At 48.6% G+C, this 22,416-nt stretch overlaps 1 protein-coding gene and 1 long non-coding RNA gene across 3 annotated transcripts in view; one reads left to right on the top strand and one right to left on the bottom strand.

Moving 5' to 3' along the window:
* Nucleotides 1-4,724, bottom strand: part of KAZN (kazrin, periplakin interacting protein) — an 87,307-nt gene extending 82,583 nt beyond the window's left edge. The window contains exon 1 of one of the 2 annotated variants that reach the window (XM_083876884.1): nucleotides 4,678-4,724. Coding sequence is in view for 1 of the 2 variants with exons in the window: in XM_083876881.1 (XP_083733007.1) it covers nucleotides 4,678-4,705 (28 nt within the window). In the remaining variant the exon portion in view is untranslated. The remainder of the gene's footprint in view (nucleotides 1-4,677) is intronic. The other variant, XM_083876881.1, reaches the window with a different exon arrangement.
* Nucleotides 4,725-4,828: 104 nt separating this feature from the next.
* On the top strand, nucleotides 4,829-15,804 carry LOC310918111. Its single transcript, XR_014591590.1, has 5 exons — nucleotides 4,829-4,891; nucleotides 7,924-8,058; nucleotides 8,721-8,744; nucleotides 11,764-11,901; nucleotides 14,869-15,804. It is a non-coding gene; the product is annotated as an uncharacterized lncRNA (long non-coding RNA).
* The last annotated feature ends 6,612 nt before the right edge of the window (nucleotides 15,805-22,416 follow it).

The following is a 22,416-nucleotide window of genomic DNA, read 5'->3' as shown; positions in this document are numbered from 1 at the left end:
TGTTTTAGAGCATGAAACTAGTTGCTCCCTGAGCTACACAGGACAAAGGGAAACAAAGTAGGAAATTATTAGAAAGTGTAATAGTACAGCAAGACCTTGATTGTGTGATAAGCATGGTACAAAAATGCTCCTGATAACCGACTGGGCAGCAGTGCCCAAATTCCTCAGGCTTCTTTACAGTATCAGCTCTCCAGCTCTGGAAGAACAAATAACAGGGAAGATTTCTGAAGAGATGAAAATGGTATATTTTCAACAGCCCGAGATGATTACTCACAAAATAGCAACAGCACAGAGGTAACTGATTGCCTCCTGGGCAAAAGTCAAAGTCTTTGCATTGTAGCTATGAAAGGATACTGAGATCAAAGGGAAAAAGAGAAAACTCTATTTTAGGCTGTCATGAGCAGAAAGGTCCTCCTGGCCCCTTGGCATCACCACAAACCAAGATACAACTGAAATCTTTCTTACGCTGCACAGCAAGGAGCAAACCCTTTCTTCCAGGAGCAGGGTGCAGCTTCTGCCCCATCCCCAGCTGAATTTTGGCAGCATCCACTGCAAACACCACCAATCCTCACTGCCACGGGGCAGGACGTGGTGATCACAGTGTGCCACCACCACTCTGAAATCAGACATGAGAAAAGCCAAACGCTGAGCGAGGTGTTATTAATAACACTTAGCAATTGATTGCGCGTTACGTCTTCAAGCACTTTACCAACATTAATTAATTAAGGTGTTTTCTATTTAATGTGGGAAGGAGACTAAAGCAAAAACACGAGGCTGAATGGACCAAACACCTGATGCAGCACAGCAAGTCATCACCAGACTTCAGACTTCCACAGAGATACTGCTTTTAACCAAACTACTGAAAATACAGGTGTAGGTTGGGCAAAGCCATGAAGCCAAAAGCCCAGAGGTGCAGCCAGCGTGGACAGGGACCTGCTGCAGGCATGCTCTGCTGCATCCCCACCTCATCAGCAGCATCCCAGCCCAGACCACTGGGCACATCTCCTGCTCCCAATCAATTTAAGCAATACTAACTCAAACAAGGATGCCAACACGAGGGTGCTGACACACGGCTGCAGAGATGTTACTGAGCGCTGCCTGTAATTGCTGTGCTAAGAGCTGGGGACATGAAGTATTGATTTCCACCCTGATCTGCATCCAAGTTTAGACAGAGGCTGCAGCCAAAATACTTCTCCCAGCAAACTCACCGGTTAAAAGAGACTGTCAGGGCTGAGAGGTTTGAATGATTAACACTCACGCTGAGGACTGGAAAAATGTGCAAGTTCCAGCCCTGCCTACCTACGCACACCCACCATCCTGCTCTCCCTCTCAGCAGAATTCTTCCACTATTGATTGAAATTAAGGAAAAGAGGCCCTCAAAACACACCTTGCCATGGCAAAAATAGCTCATTGTAGTGGAGAAAAGTCTCAGAGTGCTAAAAAGGGGCAGAGTTATTACCTCCAGCTGTCTCAAGCTGCACCATAATTACGCAAATAACACATCTGACAAGCTCAGTATTAATTACCGATTGAGCGTGGCACAGAGACACACATTCACCTCCTTCCACACAACTTGGGACTGACCTGGAACAGCTGCTTGCAGCACTGTGATCATGAGCTCCTTCCCTCCACAGAGAAGGAATTCTCCTGGGAATGAGGAGGGTGAGGATGGGGAGGCCCTGGCACAGGGTGCCCAGAGAAGCTGTGGCTGCCCCACGACCCCTGGCAGTGTCCAAGGCCAGGCTGGATGGGGCTTGGAGCACCCTGGGATAGTGGAAAGTGTCCCTGCCTGTGAAAGAGGATTGGAACTGGGTGATCTTTATAGCCCCTTCCAAGCCAAACCATCCTGGGACCTGATGGTTCCACCACGTGCTTTTCCTCCAGGACCAAGGCAGACCCCACCACGCATCCTCCTGTCACCCGAGCACCACCAGCACACCCCAAATCAGCACTTGCAGGCTGCCACCCTATTCCCCATCCTCCTGCCTGCCTTTAATATATTTGCATAAATCAAACAGCTTGGCAGCCCTCCTACTTAGGAGACACACAACAGCAGAGCTATTCAGAGATTCTTGTTTTCACCCCATCCTTCTGAGCGTCGTCTCTGAATCCTTGAGGAAAAGCATACGGCTCACTATAGATATCTTGGGCCTGTCTACACAAACACAGAGTGATGTAGGAGAGCAGTTATGGCAGCATATAAACAATAGTACCAAACTTAGGAAGGAAACACAAAGCAGAGTGAATCCACTTGGTGGGTTTTGCAGAGATCAAGTACTCTCCCCCTTTTCCTTCCTAAGTGTGACAGACAAAACACTCTTCAGATACAATTTTACACTTAAACGATTTGCTTCTCTTACAACAGCAGTGGTACAGGGCTGGATAGATCACAGTTTTAATAACAGCTCATTAAATTCATGGGGAAAGACAAAGACTCATCCCCAGCCACATGGCCATGCAGTCACACCTTGCTGCAGAAGCATCCTTTCTCCTGACTCCCAGTCATCACCACGCTGAGCCAAATTTCCCGGCTTAGAGAGCGGGAAGGTGGACCAAACCCTCCAGCAACTCCAGCAGTCACTGCAGGTACCACTCTCCCACCAGGCTGAGGGTGGGGCCACTCTTTTCCCCCCGTCACAGTGACCCCATAACTCTAAAGCACATGAAATCAGAGTTATTAAGCAGAAACACTCAGGCTTTGGGGAACAGAGCACATTTCTTTGGCACCTTTACAGGGCACCAACTGTTTTCCAGCATGCTGATAGTAAAGGAACACAAAGAGGAGTTTTTTCATCACTCAACAGATTAGAAAACCTCAGAGGAAAACAAAAATAAAGCACCCTAACCTCAGAGAACACACCCCCCTGTCCCTTGCCAGGACACGCTGCAGAAATGTGCATCTCCCCACAAGTGTCCTGGAGAGGAAACAAAACCAGACACTGAACACACACACAGAAATCAGTGTGAGCATGAGCAGCCGAAGGGTTTTACCTGCTCTCCTGGCTGGAAGCCTGCATTTCCACATGCATGCCCTGTGCAGCGTGTCACCATCTGCATTCCTGATGCCCCTGCTCCACAGGGGAGGACGGAGGCTGGCCGTGCTCCTTCTGCCCTTTCAGCAGATTTTTATAAAAGCAAGAGCCTCGGCAGCCTGGCTGTGGTGTACAGCAGAGGGTGGCTGAGATTATCCCAACAGGCTCCTCTGCACAGCATTTCAGGAAATCCCTGGCCACACAGGTAACTTCACTTCCCACATCCCCGCAGCAACCAGGATGCTCAGCTGAGTGAGTGGAATTCACACCCCACACCCCCAGCACCAAAACAGTGAAATACAAGCTGGATGGAATAAACCCACTCATTAACCCCTCTAGATCAGTTTGCCACGAACAACACCACACCGAGCAATGCAATCACAGCAGTTCCAGCTATGGCAGGGGGGGTTGGAGCAAAATAACCTTCACGATCCTTTACAACCCAAAGCGTTCTGTGGTTCTGTAATTCTGTGATTAGACCCTGCCGGCAGCACCTCTGCCCTGCCAAAAGCTCCAAAAAGCTTCACCAAAATGCTGCTGTTATTTAAAACAGCGCCGAACCGCCCTCGGAAGAGATACAGTAAATAAGTAACGAGTAAATAACAGCTACTGACGGTTTTATCACACGAGTGTAAATTCAGTTATCGGGAAAGGGGGAGGGCTCGCACTATTTCTGCTCTGACACCAGGGCTGCTCGGGGTAAATTGTCATGCAAGCCTGTAATTATTTAGTAAATACAAAAGCATTCATATACAAACGTATCAGCGATGACAACACACTTTAATGAGCAGGAAACTGCATTTCAGCCTGGCGAGAGCAGCACGAGCACTACGGGAGCGATCCGGGCTCAGTTCTGTAACCTTCACACCAAGTCTCTTCCCTTTCCCCCGCAGCCCCATTTCCACGGCGGGCCCGGGGCACGGAGACAACTTTTCCAGGGCTGGGGAGGGGAGGGGGCACAGGGGGTGGGCACACCGCACAGGGGTGTCCCCATCGCACAGGGGTGTCCCCATCGCACAGGGGTGTCCCCATCGCTCAGGGGTGTCCCCATCGCACAGGGGTGTCCCCATCGCTCAGGGGTGTCCCCATCGCACAGGGGTGTCCCCATCGCACAGGGGTGTCCCAGGGTGGCGGGCCGGGGGTGCCGGGCTCAGGGTGGGCTCTGTGAGCCCCCGCAGCCCCCGCAGCCCCCAGCCCCGGGCCGGGCGGAGCGCGGATCTCGGATCGCGGATCTCAGATCGCGGATCCCAGCGGTAACATGGCTGCTTTCCTACCCAATTACGAAACCGGCTGAGGGCGCGGGATTACCGGGGAGAGCCGGCCGGGCCGGGGAAGGGAAGGGAAGGGCGGGGGGCACCTCGGGGCGGGGTGCGGCCAGGGGATGGGGATGGGGATGGGGAGGGAATGGAGGGGGCGGTGACGGCGGCGGGAGGATGTGGGGGGCAGCGGGGATTTGGGCTTGGGGAGGTCCCTCCCCAGCGAGGCGCCGGCAGCAGCCGCAGCACGGAACAGCCTCACTGCTCACCCAGCCGGGCACCCCCCGAAATAAACAATGAACAATAACACCGAGCCGGAGACAGCGGGCTGGGAGAGACCCCCGCCGGCTGCCCTGAGCCCCCTGTCCCCTCACCCCGAGCGGACCCACCTTGCGCGCCGTGCGGGCCGTGCTCCATGGCGGGGTCGCTGCCCAGCTCGGCCAGGCGCCGGCCCGTGGCCGCCAGCTCCGCGCGCAGCGCCGTCACCTCCTGGCCCGCCGCCTGCAGCGCCCCGTCGATGCGCAGCGCCAGCTGCTTGTTGTCGTCCATCATGTGCAGGATTTTGGCCTGGGGGGAGGGAGGAAGAGGAGGAGAGAGAGAGAGGTGAGAGAGGGAGCGGCGAGGGGAGGGGAGGGGGCGAGGGGCTGCCTGAGGGGAGCAGCGATGGGGAGGGGGCGGCGCCAGGGGGCGGCGCCAGGGGAGGGGCTGGGAGGGGGCTCGGGGGGCTCGGCCAGGGGGACAAAGGGGAGGGGGAGCTGTGCGGGCAGCGCGGAGGGGAGGGGGACCCTGAGAGGGGGACGGGGATGAGGGGAGGGGGTCTGTGCGAAGGGAGCGGGGCTGTGCAAGGGGAGCGGGCTCTGCACGGGGCTGTGCGCGGGAAGGCAGCGGGGTCTGTGCAGAGGGGGAACAGGGGGAACAGGCTGTGCGGGGGCTGGGGGTACCCCCTACCTGCTGCCCCCCCCGGCAGCCCGGGCAGGGCCGGAGCGGAGGCGGTGGGGTCTGGGCCGGGGGCATCCGCGGTGGGCGCGGGAGCCGGGCCGGGTCCCTCCCTTCTCCTCCCCTCCCCTCCCGGGCGGGGCGGGGACCCTGCACTGCCCCCGCCGCGCTGCCAGCGAGACCCTCCCGCAGCCCCCCGGGGAGCTCAGGCCGCCGCGGGGATGCTGCAGTGCCCGCCGTGAGCTCCAAACGCCACTGAATGAGGGACCGTTCTGCTAACCGCGCTCGGGTTCAGCCTGCAGCAGGTGGAGGAAAATGGGCTCCTAAAATCCCCCCTGGAAGGATTTTGGGGCGGGGGGAAAGAGCCACCTGAGCGCTGTCAGCACTGCAGCAGCGCTGGTGCGAGAGCTCTTAACGCTGGCGGTTCGCGTGGCACAAGCCCAGGGTGAAAAATCGAGAATTATTGGGATCATCCATTCGCTGGCGACTGCTAGAGGGAGCGCGGATGTTTCCCTGTGCCTCATCCATCCCTCAGAGGGATCCACTTGTGTGTTTGCCAGGGCTGCAGCAAGGCTGCAGAGCTGCCACCCTGCCCGTGCACACGGCTTCGTCCTCACTGGAGTGAAATTACAGGATGGCAGAGTGATTTGTGTTGGAAAGGACCTTAAAGATCATCTCATTCCAACCCCCTGCCATGGGCAGGGACACCTCTCACCACGCCAGGTTGCTCCAAGCCCCATAGATGGGGATGCTTTGGAGACCATGGCCCGGGTGGCTGTACCTCCCTAACCCATCCCTCCATCCCAAATGTGCAGGCAGCCCTGCTGTGAGTTGTCTCCTGAGCCACCCGTGCCTGGGAAAGTTCACTAATGGGTTTAGGAACTGGGCAGGAGCCCCCATGGCAGTGGGGTGGGAGCCTCAGGAACAGGAGTGGGTGTGTGATGGTGAGTGAGGACTCTCGCTAAGGGAAAAGTCAGAGAAAGGGGGAGAAACAGCCCTGCACAGTTTGCTAAACACTCTGATAGTTGCCTAAAATCAGGCTTTTGGCTGAACAAGCTGAAAATTTGGGGCAGTTCTTTGAACTTCAGGGTGTCCTTGTGCAGCACCACTGGCGCTGCAGAGCCCTGATCCAAAATGCAGGAAAAGGGATAGAAATGGGCTCCTGTTCTCTGGAGCTGCAGGGATGGCTCCAGGAGAGGTAAAACAGGAGCACAGCACCATCCCACACATCCAGGGACTGCAGGAGCAGGGGGTTTGGTGTGCAGAGTCCCCAGGCAGATTTTGGGGGCAGAAATGGGGTAAATCTGCTGTTTCAATCTGCTGAAAATCATCAACAAGAGCAGCCTGGACCCCCCCAAAACCTCAGGTCTGATCTGGATCCTGGGTACAGCCAGCTCTCCACGAGTCAAAAGGATTGAGTCCTTGCCAAGTGGCATCTAGTCCTTACATCCATCTAAATCCATCTGGATATTGTAAAACAGAGAAAATTCAGCATTTATTAATGAAATAGCACAGCGGCTTTTGCAAGGGACAGTTATTTCTGACAGAGTTTCCACCCAACCTGGGTGCTGGGCCAGGGCACTTGGAGTATCAGTGGAAAGGTCTGTTTTCATTAATGAATGCCCAGAGGGCCAACAAAAAACCCGAGAGGAGAATAAATGCAATTTCTGAAATTCTTTCCCCATCATCTCTGCAGCCATCCCTGAATGAGATAAAGTTCCCTAAGTTTATAAAGAAACTGAATTCTAATCAAGATAAATGCCCAGTTTCATACCTAATTTGCATGAGTATGTGCTGCAAACCGTGTTTGCAAATGGGAGAATGATGTATGTAACCAGATAACCCGAGTGTGCAATCCCAGTGTATGCAAAACTTACTCATTGCACTTGAATAAAAATAAAGCTTCAGCAAAAAGGAACTTGGCTTTAAAGAACCGGCACTTTTTTTTTTTTTTTTTCCTAAATCATAAAAAAAATCAGGTTAAAGCTGATTTGAACCTTCCAAGAACACATTTAGCTGCTAAGGCAAATTCCAAATGATGTTTCTTACTCAATCTAACTTTAATAATAGACTGGTGGAGTTGCTGCGCTGTCAGAGCTGGAATTTTTTTAATTTACTGACAAAGAGAATTTCTACGTTAGCATGTGGTTTTTAAAAAATGTGTCCTAAAGTTGGCTGTGGCCTCACAGGGAAGTTAAAAACCTCACTCTAAAAACTTTACTACTTTCAGGACTTCCTGAAATCCCATGAAGATATCTTGGAGGATTTTCTCCCCTTTCCCATGCCTCCTCCTGTGCTTCCTGGGGAACAGCTGGATCCATTAAAATTGATTTCGATCTCTCAGAGCAGAATTTGAGTTCTCTGAGCTTCTGCCTGGAAGGAGCACAGAATGTCACAGCAATCCAGCAATATCAGCCAGAGGAAAAGGCACAAGGATGGGGCATTCCCAACCCAACTGGGATGTGCCAGCTCCCAGTGAAAAAAGGCCAAGGCTTTGCTGGAAATCTGGGATAAAATGAAACTTTAGGAAATGAATTGTGCCTCAATCCCTTTCTCCTCCTAGTTTTAAATTAACAAAAAAAAAAAAAAAAGGAAATTAAAATCTAATTAAAGATCCAAAATAAGAAACATATTATTTTCCAAAATTGCTTTGATGATTTTTTTTTTTAATTTTATATATATATATTTTTTAATTCCAGCTTTTACCAGGAGGTTGACAGCTCTGCAAGGAGTCTGTGTCCCAAAGGGATGGGGGAATCCCTGGCCATGCAGATGAGGCATAAAGAGATTGGGAACATTTCCTAAGGACACAAAGGAAAGCTGAGTGAGTGCCAGTAAGTCACAAATCTTCATTCACCCTCACTACACTCAGCATCTGTTCAGGTGCTGCAAGGGGAGCCTGGAAAATCTGGAAAACACCCTCAGCTTTGGGCAATGTGTTCTAATAGTGCCATCCAGGCAGGCTGTTCCTCAAGAGTGTGTAAATGGAATAAACATGGATGGAGGAAGATTTGAGAGTTCTACCCTTCATCTTCGCTCTTGTTACAACCTAAGGAGTGCAGTAAAAGGAATATGAGAGGATTTAGAAGATGAAAAAGGGCTGAGAAGCACATGAGTACCATTCAGGCCTTCCAAACCCTTTAATTTGCTATTCAGATTACCACTTTTTATAGTTTAATATGTACAATATGCAAAGGAACCAGTTTAACTAAATGGGAAAAGCCTTCTGTGTTAAGGTTGAACGTAATCTAATAGGGCCCTTTGACTTGATTCAATTAAATCTTTCTTTTTCCAATTAAATAATCATCCAGAATTTAATAAAAATGAATTTCCATGTGTCATCCTGCAGAATGATGACCTCTGTGATGGGGAAGGCTTATGTAAATTCTGCTGATCGCTTTTTATCTGCCTCCGCCTCGCTTCCTCCAAAAAAAATTGCCTTCTGTCTGTATATTTACATTAATTCCTCATCTGCTCCATGTATCTCTGTTTGCAGGAACAATTCCCAGCTGCAGGGGCTGTGAGTATCACCAGCTTCTTTTGGTACATCCTCGAAAATGGACCTTCTGTGATGGGAAAAAGATCTCCAAAGTGAGATTTTTGATCTGTTCCTTGGGTTTGTTGTGCCCTGGCACTCTGTAGGGCCAGCTTCCAATTGGCCCCATCCAAATATCACCAGAGGCATCTGTATGGCCATTTATCACCAGGAAAATCCAGATCCAGTCAAAGAAACCAGCAACTCCAGCAGCAACCCCCAGGAAAAGCACAGCATGGTCCATCTTCCACAGTCTCTTCCAGCACATCTCCACTAAGCAATTCCCATCAAAGCTAAAGCAGTTGTTAATATCTACATTTTATTTTTTTTTCTCTCTGCAAAGGTGTGTTTATAACTGCATTTCGCCCCCCTCTCACTCATAAAATACCAACTCTTTTGTTCCTCACTTGGGGTATACAGCAGCACCTTCATGCAAACCTTGCTGATGTGAGACTGCTGTAATAACTTATCAACTTACAAGTTACTAACTTATAAGTTATTAAAACTGAATCAAACAGAGCTAAGGATGGGCAGGTTAAAAATTGGAGTGAATATTCTGTTTCTCCCCGTTGATGCTGCCTTGCCACATTTCCCCATCTCTCTCTCTGTGCGGGTAAAATGGTCCTGGTGACCTTCCTGTGCTGCACATCCCTGGGGACCATGAAAACAAACCCATTAATGTTTATAAAGTGTCTCAGACTGGGGGAATTACATCACTGCAGCAAGATACAAGCTTAATGGATCAAAACAAACCCCAGCTCCAAACCCCCCAGCTTAGACACATCTCAGTTACCCAGCACAAACCTCAAGGAATCCCACTGAGAAGGGATAACTGAGAGAAAAATGTGATCCCAGAGATTTTTTTTTTTTTTTCCTGCAGTAAACCCATTTTATGTTAATAGGAAGCAGATTTCTAGACCCCTTTGCAAACGAGTGACTTCCACAGCATATTTCACAGCTGAGCGCATCCATGGCACCAGCTTTGGGCGCGGGGCTATTAAACCCAACATTTGTTTAATGAATTACAGCAGGCCACGAATCCCTGTGTGCTCGGCCCTGTGTTTAAATGTTTATTGGGAAGACGTCAGCAGCCAGCTCTGCACGAGCAGGTATCAGCCTCAGTGATGAGCTCTCGCTGCAATGGGCCCAAAACTTGGAACGTGTTTTTGGGTTCTGCTTTCTTGTCAAAGGCAGATTGCCCAGGAGGTTCAGGGGCTCTGCTAAACATAAAACTGTTTGTATTCAGTGCAGGTTTGGAGTGTTTTCTCCCTGATGATGAACTGTGTGAGAGAGATAAACTGTTGTGCATCTCCTACCTGGCTGGGCTTGGTCCCTGCCAGGGATTAAGGGTGGATTAAGCCATTAAAACTCACACATTCAAGCAAGGTTGATGTGCTGCAGCCATTTCTAAGATGACCCCACTCTCACCTTACCAGTCAATCCATAAACCTTGACAAAAAATTAACTCTGGTTCACCCTCTTATTTTAACACATTCCCCACTGCAAACTGTGTGTGAAGTGCTCCCTTTCATGGCACATGGACACAGTAGTGATGATGCGCTGTGATCATTCCTGTTTCCTGCAAAATACCTCTGATTTATGGTGGTCTCTACCCCAGAAATCCCCACCCAGGGATTTCTGCACCCATAGAAGCACTTTCTACACTCATGGAATGGTTTGGGTTGGAGGAGACCCCAAGGACCATCTTGTTCCACCCCCTGCCATGGACAGGAACACCTTCCACTATCCCAGGGTGCTCCAAGCCTTGCCCAACCTGGCCTGGGACAATTCCAGGGATCCAGGGGCAGCCACAGCTTCTCTATGCCAGCCCTCACCACCCTCAAAGTTAAGAATTTCTTCCTCATATCCAGTCTAGTCCTGCCTTCTGAGAAAGGAACTACTCCCTGTTGTCTTGTCATTTCAGGTGAAGGCTGTATGAAATCCCATTTCCCCCTCCTTTCCCCATCACAAATTAGGGAGCAAAGATGCCATTGGGCTTTTTCAGAACTGTCAGGGTGATTTGGGAGATCAGGTCCTGCTGCTCCTCCAAGACTTCCCTTGGGAAGTCTTCCCTGTCCTCTTGGGAAAGGGAGAAGGGGGATCCTGCAGAGACCTTGGCTTTACAACCCCGATTTACCTCCTGCTCTAACGAGGATCGTGTGAAAACCTCAGGGAATAGGGGGAATGTGAAGCGCTCAGAGAACAGGATAATAGATGCCATAAAAAAAAAATCCTATGATCAATCAGCAGACAAATATACACTCAAACCAGGTGTTAGTGGGACAGATTCGGGAAAGGTGATTATGGGTTTGCCTCCGTGTTTCCCTCAGCAACAACCATCACACGCCGGGGTGGGTCACCCTACCCTGTCATTAATGGAGCATCAGCATTCATCTGACAGCTCCTTTGTCCTGGGAAGTCAATTCCCATGAAGATTTGACATTAGCAGAGGCGCAGTGAAACTCAGACTCCTTTGCATTTTCACGGCGCTCCAGATGTTTTAGCCTGGTGGATTACGGGTGAGATCACTGTCCTAATTTGGGCAGGTGGCAGAAAGAAATATTTGCACCCATCTGTTTCAGCTGTGGCAATAAACCCCACCGGGCAGAAGCAGTGGAAGAGCAGCAGCCCTTTGCTCCCTTCCCAGAAAACAGAACTGGAAACAGGGACAGGGGCAGAGCACATGGGAAGGGTCAGCTGGAGCATCCTGGGCATGGGAGGTGCTACAGAGAAATGTGGTTTGTTTTTATTATAATATTTGTCAAGTAAGTGAAAGACAAGATGTCAAGGGTGGTTCAGTCCTCTGAAATATTCCTAAAATTCATTCAGAAATGGAGAAGTCCAGATTATAATAGAGAGGGGTTATAACATGCACAGCACCTGTCCCCATTGGCACCCAGCAGGCAGGGAGGACATGAACATCCACAAAATTCCCATGGACCTTCCAGAGACAAAACAGCCCAATCCAGACAAGAGTGAAACCGAATTTAGTCTTTCCTTTCAGGTGAAAGAACACACGTTCTGCTCTAAGTGCCATCACCCTCCCTTGTTTTGTCAGTGGCACCAGCCCTGGGTCAGGTTTGGTTTGGGCATCTCCCCATCACTGCCAATCCAGGCCCTCTCACAACAACAGAATGTGCTGGTGAGTGTGGAACAATAAAAAATAACCTTTCTCTCCCCCTCCCCACCATTTTCCCTCATTTTATTCAAGATGCTACCAGCAGGGTGGACTAATCCTGTATTGCACAAGGTTACAAACCTATAATTACATTCCCCACTAACCTGTGAAAGACCTAAAAATACACCGAGATAAAGTTTCAGCTTTGAGAAGGCAGCTGAAAAATTTGCATTATATTTCTACATATACATATTACTTTAATTACAGTGATGTTTTAGAGGTGTCAGTATGGATTCCCTGGTTCTGTGAATTTGGGGCTTGGAGTGTACTGATGTCCATTCCTTTAAGGGTTTGTAACATTTTGGCTGGAGTCAGCTACTCTGTGAAAAATGTCATTTTTTCAGGGCTGAGAGAAATCCCTCTCCATCAGATAATCCACAAGTGTTATTTTTCTTGGGTTGGGTAGGAGGATGCTGCAGGTATCATTCCAGAGGATGGGGAAACTGAGGGGCAGGTGGGCTGGGACAGGGTGTGACCAAGGCCCAGTGGGAGAGGGCACCTGCAGCCCCTGAAACAGAGTGAGGCTTTCCTGTTAAATCAGGAACAATTCCTTCATCTCACCATGATTTAACTTACAGGAACACCCAGCCAGAGAAAGGCAGGAAACATGTGTCTTCTAATAAAGTCTGTTTAACTTGGACATAGATTAGTTCTTAAAAAAACCCATCAAACCACACCAAATACACGAATGTGATAAAGTATCTTGGTACAAAATCAATTCCAAGGCGATTATCAGCCTTTGAAAAATTCGGGCTCTAAGTCAGTCCATGGCAGGGATCAAATTGAGCTGCTGTCAACTCATTTGGGCATTTCACTTTGCTTCTGATATCTGACACTTAAAATAACCTCAAATAGGTCCCATTATTCCTGCCTTTTCTGCTTTTTGCCCCAGGGAAGGGCCATGCAGCCAGGCTCCCATCCCAGCCTGCAGCATCACTGCCCAGCTGTGGCTGGGGGGAATCCCAAAGCTGCCACAGCTTCTTGATCCCTTCCTCCACTTGGGGGAAAAGTTCTGTCTCAGGCTGATGAGCTGTGAGCTGCCACAGCCAGACACAAGTCCCTGGGGCTGATTTCCAGCTGCTGCTGGGAGCAATCTCTGGGCCCAGATGGGCTGCTCTGGTCATCAGCTGGAATGCCAGGAGGAGCTCAGTCCTCTTAGACAGAAGGCTCGAAGCATTATCTTCTGCTAATGCAGGTGGAGCTTATTAATATTATTTATATTAATAGCTTTTCATGAAAATGGGGAAGTTTTCTCCAGAGAATGGGAAGATGCTTTCAGATGATGGCTTGGTGGAGCAAGGGAATACTGATGTTCTTGTCATAGAATCACAGAGTGGTTTGGGCTGGAAGGACCATAAAGTCCTTTAAAGGGATCTTAAAGCTCATTTTGTTCCATCCCCTGCCATGGGCAGGGGCACCTTCCACTATCCCAGGTGGCTCCAAGCCCTGTCCAACCTGGCCTGGGACATTTCTAGAGATCCAGGGGCAGGCACAGCTGCTCTGGGCACCCTGTGCCAGGGGGTCACCACCCTCAGAGGGAAAGGTGGACAGAGGGACCACTCTGAGTGGTCTCAGAGAAAGGGCAAATATATAATGTCCCCCTTACCCTCCCCCAAAGGCTAAATAAATAATATATTTTTTAAAAAGCACAGCTGGATGGATTCCTTAGAAAAATCTAAGGATGTTGGGAGGCTCCAGTGGATGCAGGAGCTCTGTGGGTACCAGCATCTCCATCACCCCAAAGTCTTCAGGACAAGAAGCTGCCAGGATTGTTTACATAGGGGTTTTCAGAAGGTGATGGATATAAAACCACCAAAGGCAATTAAACCAAGCAGGACAAGTGCCAAGCTCCTCTGTTTGCTCACTGTCAGGAGGTTTCATGGAGACAGATATATATCTGCAAAGCTATTCAAGTGCATTTAATTTTTCCAATAGCCACGTACTGCAGCTTGTGTGAGGATAATATGTTTATCCTATAAGGTTCCTGACTTCATTCTGCAGCACTTGACTCCAGGGTGGGTTTTGAATTATTAACTTCCTCCCAGTACATATGGAAAATAAAACCTGTTCCAATTGAGCACCCTGGGATGAAGTTTTGTTGGGTGTTAAGTGCCGTTTGTCACGGTGCTGGAGGCCCAGGGTGGGACAATAAGGCTGGAAAAACTTTAATCCTGATGAAGATGTGAGCCTGAGGTGTGGGGAATGCAGGGCTGGAGGTGGGAGCCTGCTCTGACACAGCAAATGGAACAGAGGAGAAGGAAGACATCTATCTATCTATCTATCTATCTGGAAGGTATTCGGGAGAAATTCTTGGCTGTGAGGGTGATGAGGCCCTGGCACAGGGTGCCCAGAGGAGCTGTGGCTGCCCCTGGATCCCTGGAAGTGTCCAAGGCTGGACAGGGCTTGGAGCACCCTGGGACAGTGGAAGGTGTCCCTGCCCATGGCAGGGTTGGAATGAGATGAGCTTTAAAGTCCCTTTTAGCCCAAACCATTCTGGAATAAAACCCATGCAATGAGAAGGGTTGATGCCCCATCCCTCATGCCTCACACCCCTCACTATTCAAAAGCTCTTGATAATCATGAGAAATCACTTAGGACTGTTTCACTAATATTTTTTTGCTTTCTGATGCCACCTCGTAAAAGTAACAGTTCATAATCTGCAGCAGACCAGCTTGGCTCAAGATAAAGATCTGCCTCATTTACAGTTACATAATTAGCAATTACCCTAATTTCACTTACACCAAATTACATTTTTTTTAAAGTAAATGTTATCTTTTCTGACAAAATAAAAAAAGAAGAAATCATCCTGGGTCTACTTCAGACTTTTTTTATATAAAGGAGAAGTATCATTATTCTGTTCTCAGATGTAATGTCTAGACACTTTTAATGAAAATATTCATTATTGCTAATTTGCATCTCTTCCAATTCCAGGACAGAAATCAAATGAAGATGTCAAAACTGTGCTCCTCCTGCCTCAGGCAAAATGGAGCCACGGTGACCCCCAAGTCCTTCCACAGGGGATCTCAGTTTGTGTGAAGGAAAAGCATCCCCAGCACCCTCATAACTGGGGGCAGCGTGAGATGAAAGATGAGCAAGGAAAATCAGAGGGAAATAATAATGTCAGGATCTGGATCTGAGATCTGCAGCTTTAAAGGAGGGAAAACCCAGGGAGATCCCAGCCTTAGGGTGCAAAGTGTGTTGGAGTACAGATGTTAATCAGGACGGTGGTAATCAGTAGTGGATTCAGCAGTGACATTTCCTCAAGATAAAGCACATTTTTAAATGCACTCCTTACTTGCTGGTAACAAACCTTCCCATTAGTACAAGGAAATACATATTATACCTCAAACACGCTTCACTGAGCTCGGAGAGTAAAGATAAAATAATCTTTTTATAGCAAATAGGAATGAATACTTAAAAATAATAAAAAGTTGGTGAATATTCATTTGAACTCTTAAGCAAATTTGCCCTTGTCATATTTGCATCCCTCTTGTGTTCTCTTTCTGTGCAATGAAGTTTTATTAGCATGAACATCCACAGAAAGTGGATGTGAAGCCTCAATACCCATGGGAAATGAATTTTAAATTCACTAGCTATGTGCAGTCACCCAAGAAACTTGATCATAATTGTTTATTGTACTTAAATATTTATATTGTTGGAGCGCTTGTTAGATAAAAAGGCTGCGGTGCTCCTCTGCCAGGTGCTGTTCAAACACCGTCCCAGGCTACAGGAATTACCTCCATCCCAGCAAACACACAGCTGGGACAGGTTTCACCGGCCTGCCTCGTGTGGCAGGTGGCAAAATTCAAGGTCAACCTTTTTCACTGGGTGAAAAAAATCAAAAACTTTCCTCTTAATTTTTCTTAGCGCGTTGAGAAAGTTGAGAATGGCACCAGCTCACACGGGTGTGTTCACACAGAGTGCTTCAAATGGAGACAGATTTAAAGTGCATCAGGAACATGGTTTTGAGGGGTTTTTAGTGCCTGCAGTCCTCTGGCACAGACTCCATCCCTTGCTCCGAGCTCGGATTCCAGCAGTGCCTTTAGGCTCCACAATGGATCCTTACATTCTCCTTTTTCCCTGCTCCCCATTTGCATCTCTGAATGCTCCAAAGCTGCACCCACGGCCCAGCCTCCCCCAGCAGATTCCATGGCCCTGGAGCAAATCCCATCCCTGCTCCCCACAGCAGTTAACACCTTCCCACCCCTCCGTGGCAGCTGTGCAGGGCAGTGCTGCCCCCAGCTCACCCAAAGATACCTCTGGGGGTTTTTGGGAAGGGTTAGGCAGCAGTTTCTGCAATAGGGAACCCTGTTCTGCTCAGTCACTCAGCACCCCACAAATCTGTGCCCCACAGCAAGGCCAGGCTACCCCTGCTTGATCCAGCACTGACTGGCCACACTTCCAGGCCAATCCCAACTAAATCATTTTTCTCTGTTACCTGCCTCAGCCTGGAACACAAGGAGCGAGCAGGTTTTTAATGGTTATGGAGGAATAACTGCTGGGAGTGGGGCAGGAATGTCCATGTTGGGAAAGATGGGACAGGAAGGGCTTGTGGATATGATTGCCTGGTAAGAAATACTGGAGATGTAAAACCTGTGAATGAAATAGAAATGAAGGGCAGCTTTGAGATGTGATCATGGCAGGCAGGAAGATGGGGATGAGCTGGAGATGGGTTGAAGGACAGAAAACAAAAGGACCCAAGAATGCAGCCCCTCTCCACCCTGCCAAGGCATCAGGGAAAAGCTGGATAAGAAAAGTCTCTTTAGAGTTTAGAATATAGGATGATATTGTGATATAGCAGTTCTCATGGGCTGCATGCAAAGTCTGTAGGTTTTGTATCTTGCGCTGGTTGGTTACTGTAAATTAGAATATTCAACACAAAAGGAGATATAATGTATTGTAACAAGGTCCCAGCTCTCTGACCCCTGCACTCCTCTTACCTCTCTTACCCATTAGCTCTTTTAGCTCTTTTACTTCTCTCACCTCATATCCTCTCTCCTTCTCTCTTTGGGGTTCCCTCCAGCCCAGGCTGGTGACTGAAGGCAAAGCCCTTTTTACCTACGACCCTTGTAATAAACCCATGTGTTTCTAGAATATCTCATGTCTGCAGATTTCCTTGTCCCTGCCGTCCATAGATGTTCCTACATTTACACATTGCACCGTGGAGTGTAGCACAAAGAGCCCCAACTCTTAAGGGCTGGGGGATGAAGAAGACCCTGAAACTGAGGCTCAAGTTATGACAATAAGGATGCACAGGAGAGAAAATCACATTAGGACAGGTACTATTTTACACATCCCCTTTAATCTGGATTCAGTGATGGGAGGAGGGGATTTGGAGTCACCCCTCGGAGCAGGTTCAGGTCTCCATCAGCTTCTTGCACAGACTGTGCCTTTATTTGTCACCCACCACAGCCAGATTAGGGCTGCCTGTGTCAATTTGCACTGGTAACACACCCTGGTGCTGCAGCTCCCTCCTCCTCCGTGGGGACAGCAGGTGGCATTGGCAACGTAATTACACACCACCGATAATTAGCAACAATTTCAGTTGCCCCAAAGACACTTCCAAGATCAGATAGGGGATTTCATGGCATTTCCTTCCAGCACAGGCCACCGAGGGGATGCTGGTGTGGCAGAGGAAAGATGCAATTAGGGGAATGTGAGAGGGAGAAGAGCAGCCTGATGAGGCAAATAAATTCACATTGCTGCAGGAAGGGGCAGTGCTGGGGCCACCCACTCCAGGGAGATTGTTTCCAAAAACTTGAGCTGCTTGGGAATGACATTTGAAATCCAGAGAGTTGGAGAGGGGAGGAGGAAGGAATGGGAACTGTGGATGGGGATGAGCTCTTGCACATATGAGAGCTCCATTTCTTCACAGAAATCCTCACACTGGGGGCAAAATAGGGACCCCCCCGTGCCCAGAGAGCCCCAAGGCTGGAGGGGGGGCACTGCAAAACACACATACCCCATTTAAATAATCCTTTATCAAATAATAAATTAAGAAGAGATGCTAAATGCTGTGAGCAGGGTCTCCCTGCATGGCCAAATCTTTCCACCCCAATGTTACATACCACAGGAGCAAGATGGATGAGAATGAAAAGGGGATGAAGGACATAAACTCAATACATGGTGCAACCCCACACTCACTACTATAAGAAAGTACAAGAGCCAAATGGGGTAAAAACACCTTTTCCAAGACGAAATTTTGTTGGCTTTTACAGCTTGAAGTGGCTAACGATTTGGTTTCTTTAAACCAGGGAATTAATGGCACTGAACTTCACAACAACAAAAAATTAAAGGCACCCCAAAGAATGCTCTCTTAATTGTAGCAGCCCGCTGCATTAAAGCTGCTATAGGAAAATTCATTTACAATTCAGCTATTAAATTGCAAACCATTACCACTGCTTTTACGGCTTTATATCCCTCTCACAAATTTATTGTGTAATTACTCGGAGCAACAGGATCGTTTCTAGCAAGCGAAGCTGAAATAAGGCACCCATTCCAAAATCCTCTCAATTTTGCCTTTTCCAGATGAAATTTATGCAAAAGAGGCAAAATGTTACATGCAGTTTTCTGCCTGGGATTTGGGGGGCATTTGAGGATGGAGTTGGAGTATTGGCTGGTGTAAAGGTGGGATGGAAGTGACCACCCCAACATTTTTTTGCTGTAGGAAATGGAATTGCTTTGGAGCTGTTGGGACCTGCTCCAATGGATCTCTGCAGCAGCAGAGCTGGGACTTCAGGACCTGGGATTTTCCCACTTCCCGGGGGAATCAGACAACCCCCAACCAAGCCACAAAATAAATCATAATAAAATTGAATTTAAAAATTGGAATGGCATTTTCTGCCCCTCATTTTCTGCCTCTCATTTTCCGCCCCAGCAAAAGGAACCTGTAAATAAATAAACAAACCAACAAACTCTTGGGCACCATGAAAGAAAAAATTGCATAAAGGGGCATTAAGCAGAACAGGCATTTTCTGGGTGGAATGACTGGATTATTGTTGCAAGATGCAAATAAATTCACATCATGTGCCTCTTTTTTCCTCCTTTTCCTTTTTGTACCATCCCTTATCCAAAGGAGAAGAGAGCTGAGGAATCTCATGAGCACATTAAAGACCCGATGATGCTGGATTTGGGGAATCTGCCTTCTGTCTAACCTGAACCCATCACTACAAACCCCAGGATTAAACACTCAGGAGCCTCCAGTCAGATCAACCACTGTGCTGGCCACCAGCCATGACTGTGAGACCATTTCCTTGGAAGCAATTCCCTTCCCTTGTGGGGTTATCTTCTCTCCTGATGTGCCAGGGAATGTTTCTCACCTCTGCCTCATTACCTGCGATCCTACCTGGGAGCTCACTGCAGGCTCCTGCCCTTAGGGATGCACTGAAATAGGAAACAGGCACTGCAGTGCCTGGCTCAGCCGGGCCCTGAGGATTGAACACTACTCCAAAAACAAACAAACAACAAACAAACAAACCCCCCTCAAAAAACAAAAACAAACCCAAAAACAACCCCCCTAAAAAAAAAAAAAACAAACCAAAAAACCAACAACAACAAAAAAACCCTAAACCAACAACAACAACAACAAAAAACAAAAACAAAAACAACAAAAAAACCCCAAAACAACAACAACAAAAAAAAGGAGGTAAATGAATTAATGAATTAAGACTCCATTTTTAAAAAATATAATTACCCTTATTCTTGTTAATAGTCTAATTATTATTACACTGTCAGCTTAATTTATATATATATATGTATATATAGTTGTTGTTTTTGTTTTGTAAAGGAAGCTCTTTGGGGGTACCAAGGGCCAGCAAATGCAGAGAGAAGGCAAAGCAAACGGAGCAGAATTCTCAGCCCATCCCTGGAGGGGAGATGGACGCGGTGTCCCCGCAGCTCGAGCATCCCGAAGGCACAGAGAACATGTTTAGTTATGCAGGAAACATCTCCTCAGGCTGGCACAGGGCAGGGGCTGCATCCAGACCATCTCTGAGCTCCCTCCAGCCAAACCGCGACTCTGTGAATGGCTCCTGGGGAGGGCTGAGTGCCCCAAACCTCCTCCCCTGCCTGGCTTGGGCTGCTGCTCACAGCCCCTGACATTTGTTATTTGCTCCAAATGTTTGCTGTGGGTACAAGGACACTGTCCCCAGGCCAGACCCCCCAGCAGTGCACCCTGCTCTGCCCAGGGATGGTCAATCCCTGTGAGGAGCGGGGGGAAAGAGCTGACAGCCCGGGGTAATTTATTCCTCTGAGCCCGGTGCCTGCCAAGCCGGCTCGGCCTGGCATGGGATGGGCTCACAGAACAGCCAGGCTGGGTTTGCAGAGGAGTCTGAGTGAATCAGATCCCCAAATCTCGCCGGATTCAGCAGGAACTGGCTATTCAACCAGCTTGGGATTGTTTTCCTTCTCAGGTTTTCTGTTCTAAAGCGTGTGGGTGAGCAGTAGAGGAGGGGTTGAGTTTAAAAGAGGATTTTGGGTAAAGCTAATGAGTGATAAAATAATTATGAAGAAAGACACAGGGAGAAATACTCCCACCATCTAAATTTCCAATGGGAATTGTATTTTGGCAGTGACTGCTGGTCAAGGGAGAGACAAGACCCTCACACACAGTGTCCCAGGCATTGCTCTGCTGTGCTGTGTGTCCAGCTCCACTGGAGGAATTCAGCAACTAAAAATCATCATGGAATCATTTAGGTTGGGAAAACCCTCTGAGATCATCCAGTCCCACCACTGACACCACTAAACCTTGTCCCCAAGTGCCACCTTCACTCATTTTTGGACACTTCAAGGCATGGTGAACCCACCAATTCCCTGCTCTAATGCCTGACCATCCTTTCAGTGGGGAAGTTTCCCCACCTTGCCCAAGACAGGCAAATAAGGAAGGGTGGCAACAGCCTGAGGGTGGGGATTGGGTGGATAAAGTGCATTAATGATGTGAAATTGCAGCTCTGCTCCCTGCAGGCACCCAAACCTTGGCCAGGCTGTCAAGAGAAGGGAGAAAAGGTGCCAGTCCAGAGCCTCCCTGTGGGTGCCCAGAGTGCAGGGCATGAGGGGTGAGAAGACAGAGCCTCGGGCAGTGTTTCTGGGGGAGCTGAGCCCCAGCCTGGTTTGGAGGTGCCCAGTCCCCGCGTGTGCCGTGGGAAGCCACACCAGCCACGGAGCCAGCAGTTGCTATGGAGACCAAGGATTTTCTTAAAACTCCTGCAAAAAGGAGACAAAGGCCCAAGGAAGCAGAGGGGAAAGGTCTCTCTTAGGGCTGTGTTCAGATGCTGCACGGCCCCAGGGCCATCACACAACCCATGGCTGCACAAGTTGTTCCCTTCAAGCAGACCCAGTTTTGCCCTGTCCTGGTGATTTCTGTACCTGGAAAACTTCCTTTCCTGCCTGTGCTGGCTCATCTCTGCAAGGTGCCAGTCTCATCCAGCAATCACATTTATTTTTACAGTCTCCAAGGGTTGCCTAAAGATGCAGCTCCTCTGTCAACAGAGAAACTGGGTTTTAATCACAGCCCTTCTGGCAGGGGATGGAGCTTCTTCCTTCATCAATATCTTTTTTAAAATGCATGGAGAGGTCACAGGAATGGCAGATGGAGGAGCAAAGCCTCCTGATTATCCAGATTACAGCCCAGCACAGCCCCTCCACGGCACAGAGATACCTGCTGGGATGGGATATGGGGCTGGAAGTGGGTTAAACCCACAGCCTAAAGCTTGAGCTCTCATTTCCACAAGTCCCCAGATTCAGCTTTGCCTTTTGATGTTTTTAAACACTGGTTTGTCCTTCACCAGCCTCCAGGAATCGGGATAAATCAATAACCCATCAATTGTGACAGCAGAGCCCTGTGGTACCCAAAGCTGTGGTGCTGCTCCCCAGTGATCCATGTGCACACAGGCAGAACATTCCCAGACGGCTTCAAATGAAGTGGCTGGCAAAATCCCTTGGGAATATTTGGTTAGGATGAGAAACATATAGAAACACAGCTTTTTTGGAGGCATCTTGCAGTAACTTTAGTTTCCATAGTGACTAATGTTTGTGTTTATATCCAGCCCCTGTGTTTCTATCAGATTTTGCTTCATGGAACAGCTGTTCCAAGTCATTTCACCAAGACAGATGATCCTGATAAGGAGCAAAGTTTCCATTCTAGACAAATGCACATTTATTTAATAAAATCCAAAGAATTCAAACCCGGAAAACACCCTGTGCTTCAAAAGATTGATTATCAATGCAACCAGCTGATGTGAAGAGAATGAAAGTGGCCACAGAGTGGCTGCTGCCTAATGAGAGAGTGAGGAAAAACAGAACAGAAAATAAATGAAATAACACTGAAAACATTGGTAACTTTATTTAATTTGGCTGCGAGCTTTCTATCCACGGGCTTCATGCACAAATGTGATGCCTAAAAATGCCTAAAAATCCTGCTGCTGCTGGAGATATCAGTACAATGGGTCAAGGGCAGCTCTGGGACTCCCCAGCCCCCTTAGG

Source organism: Zosterops lateralis, assembly GCF_965231275.1.
Source record: "Zosterops lateralis genome assembly, chromosome: 22".
In the NCBI taxonomy this organism is placed as follows: domain Eukaryota; kingdom Metazoa; phylum Chordata; class Aves; order Passeriformes; family Zosteropidae; genus Zosterops; species Zosterops lateralis.
Note: the sequence above shows the minus strand (reverse complement) of the source record. Positions and strands in the feature narration are given on the sequence as shown.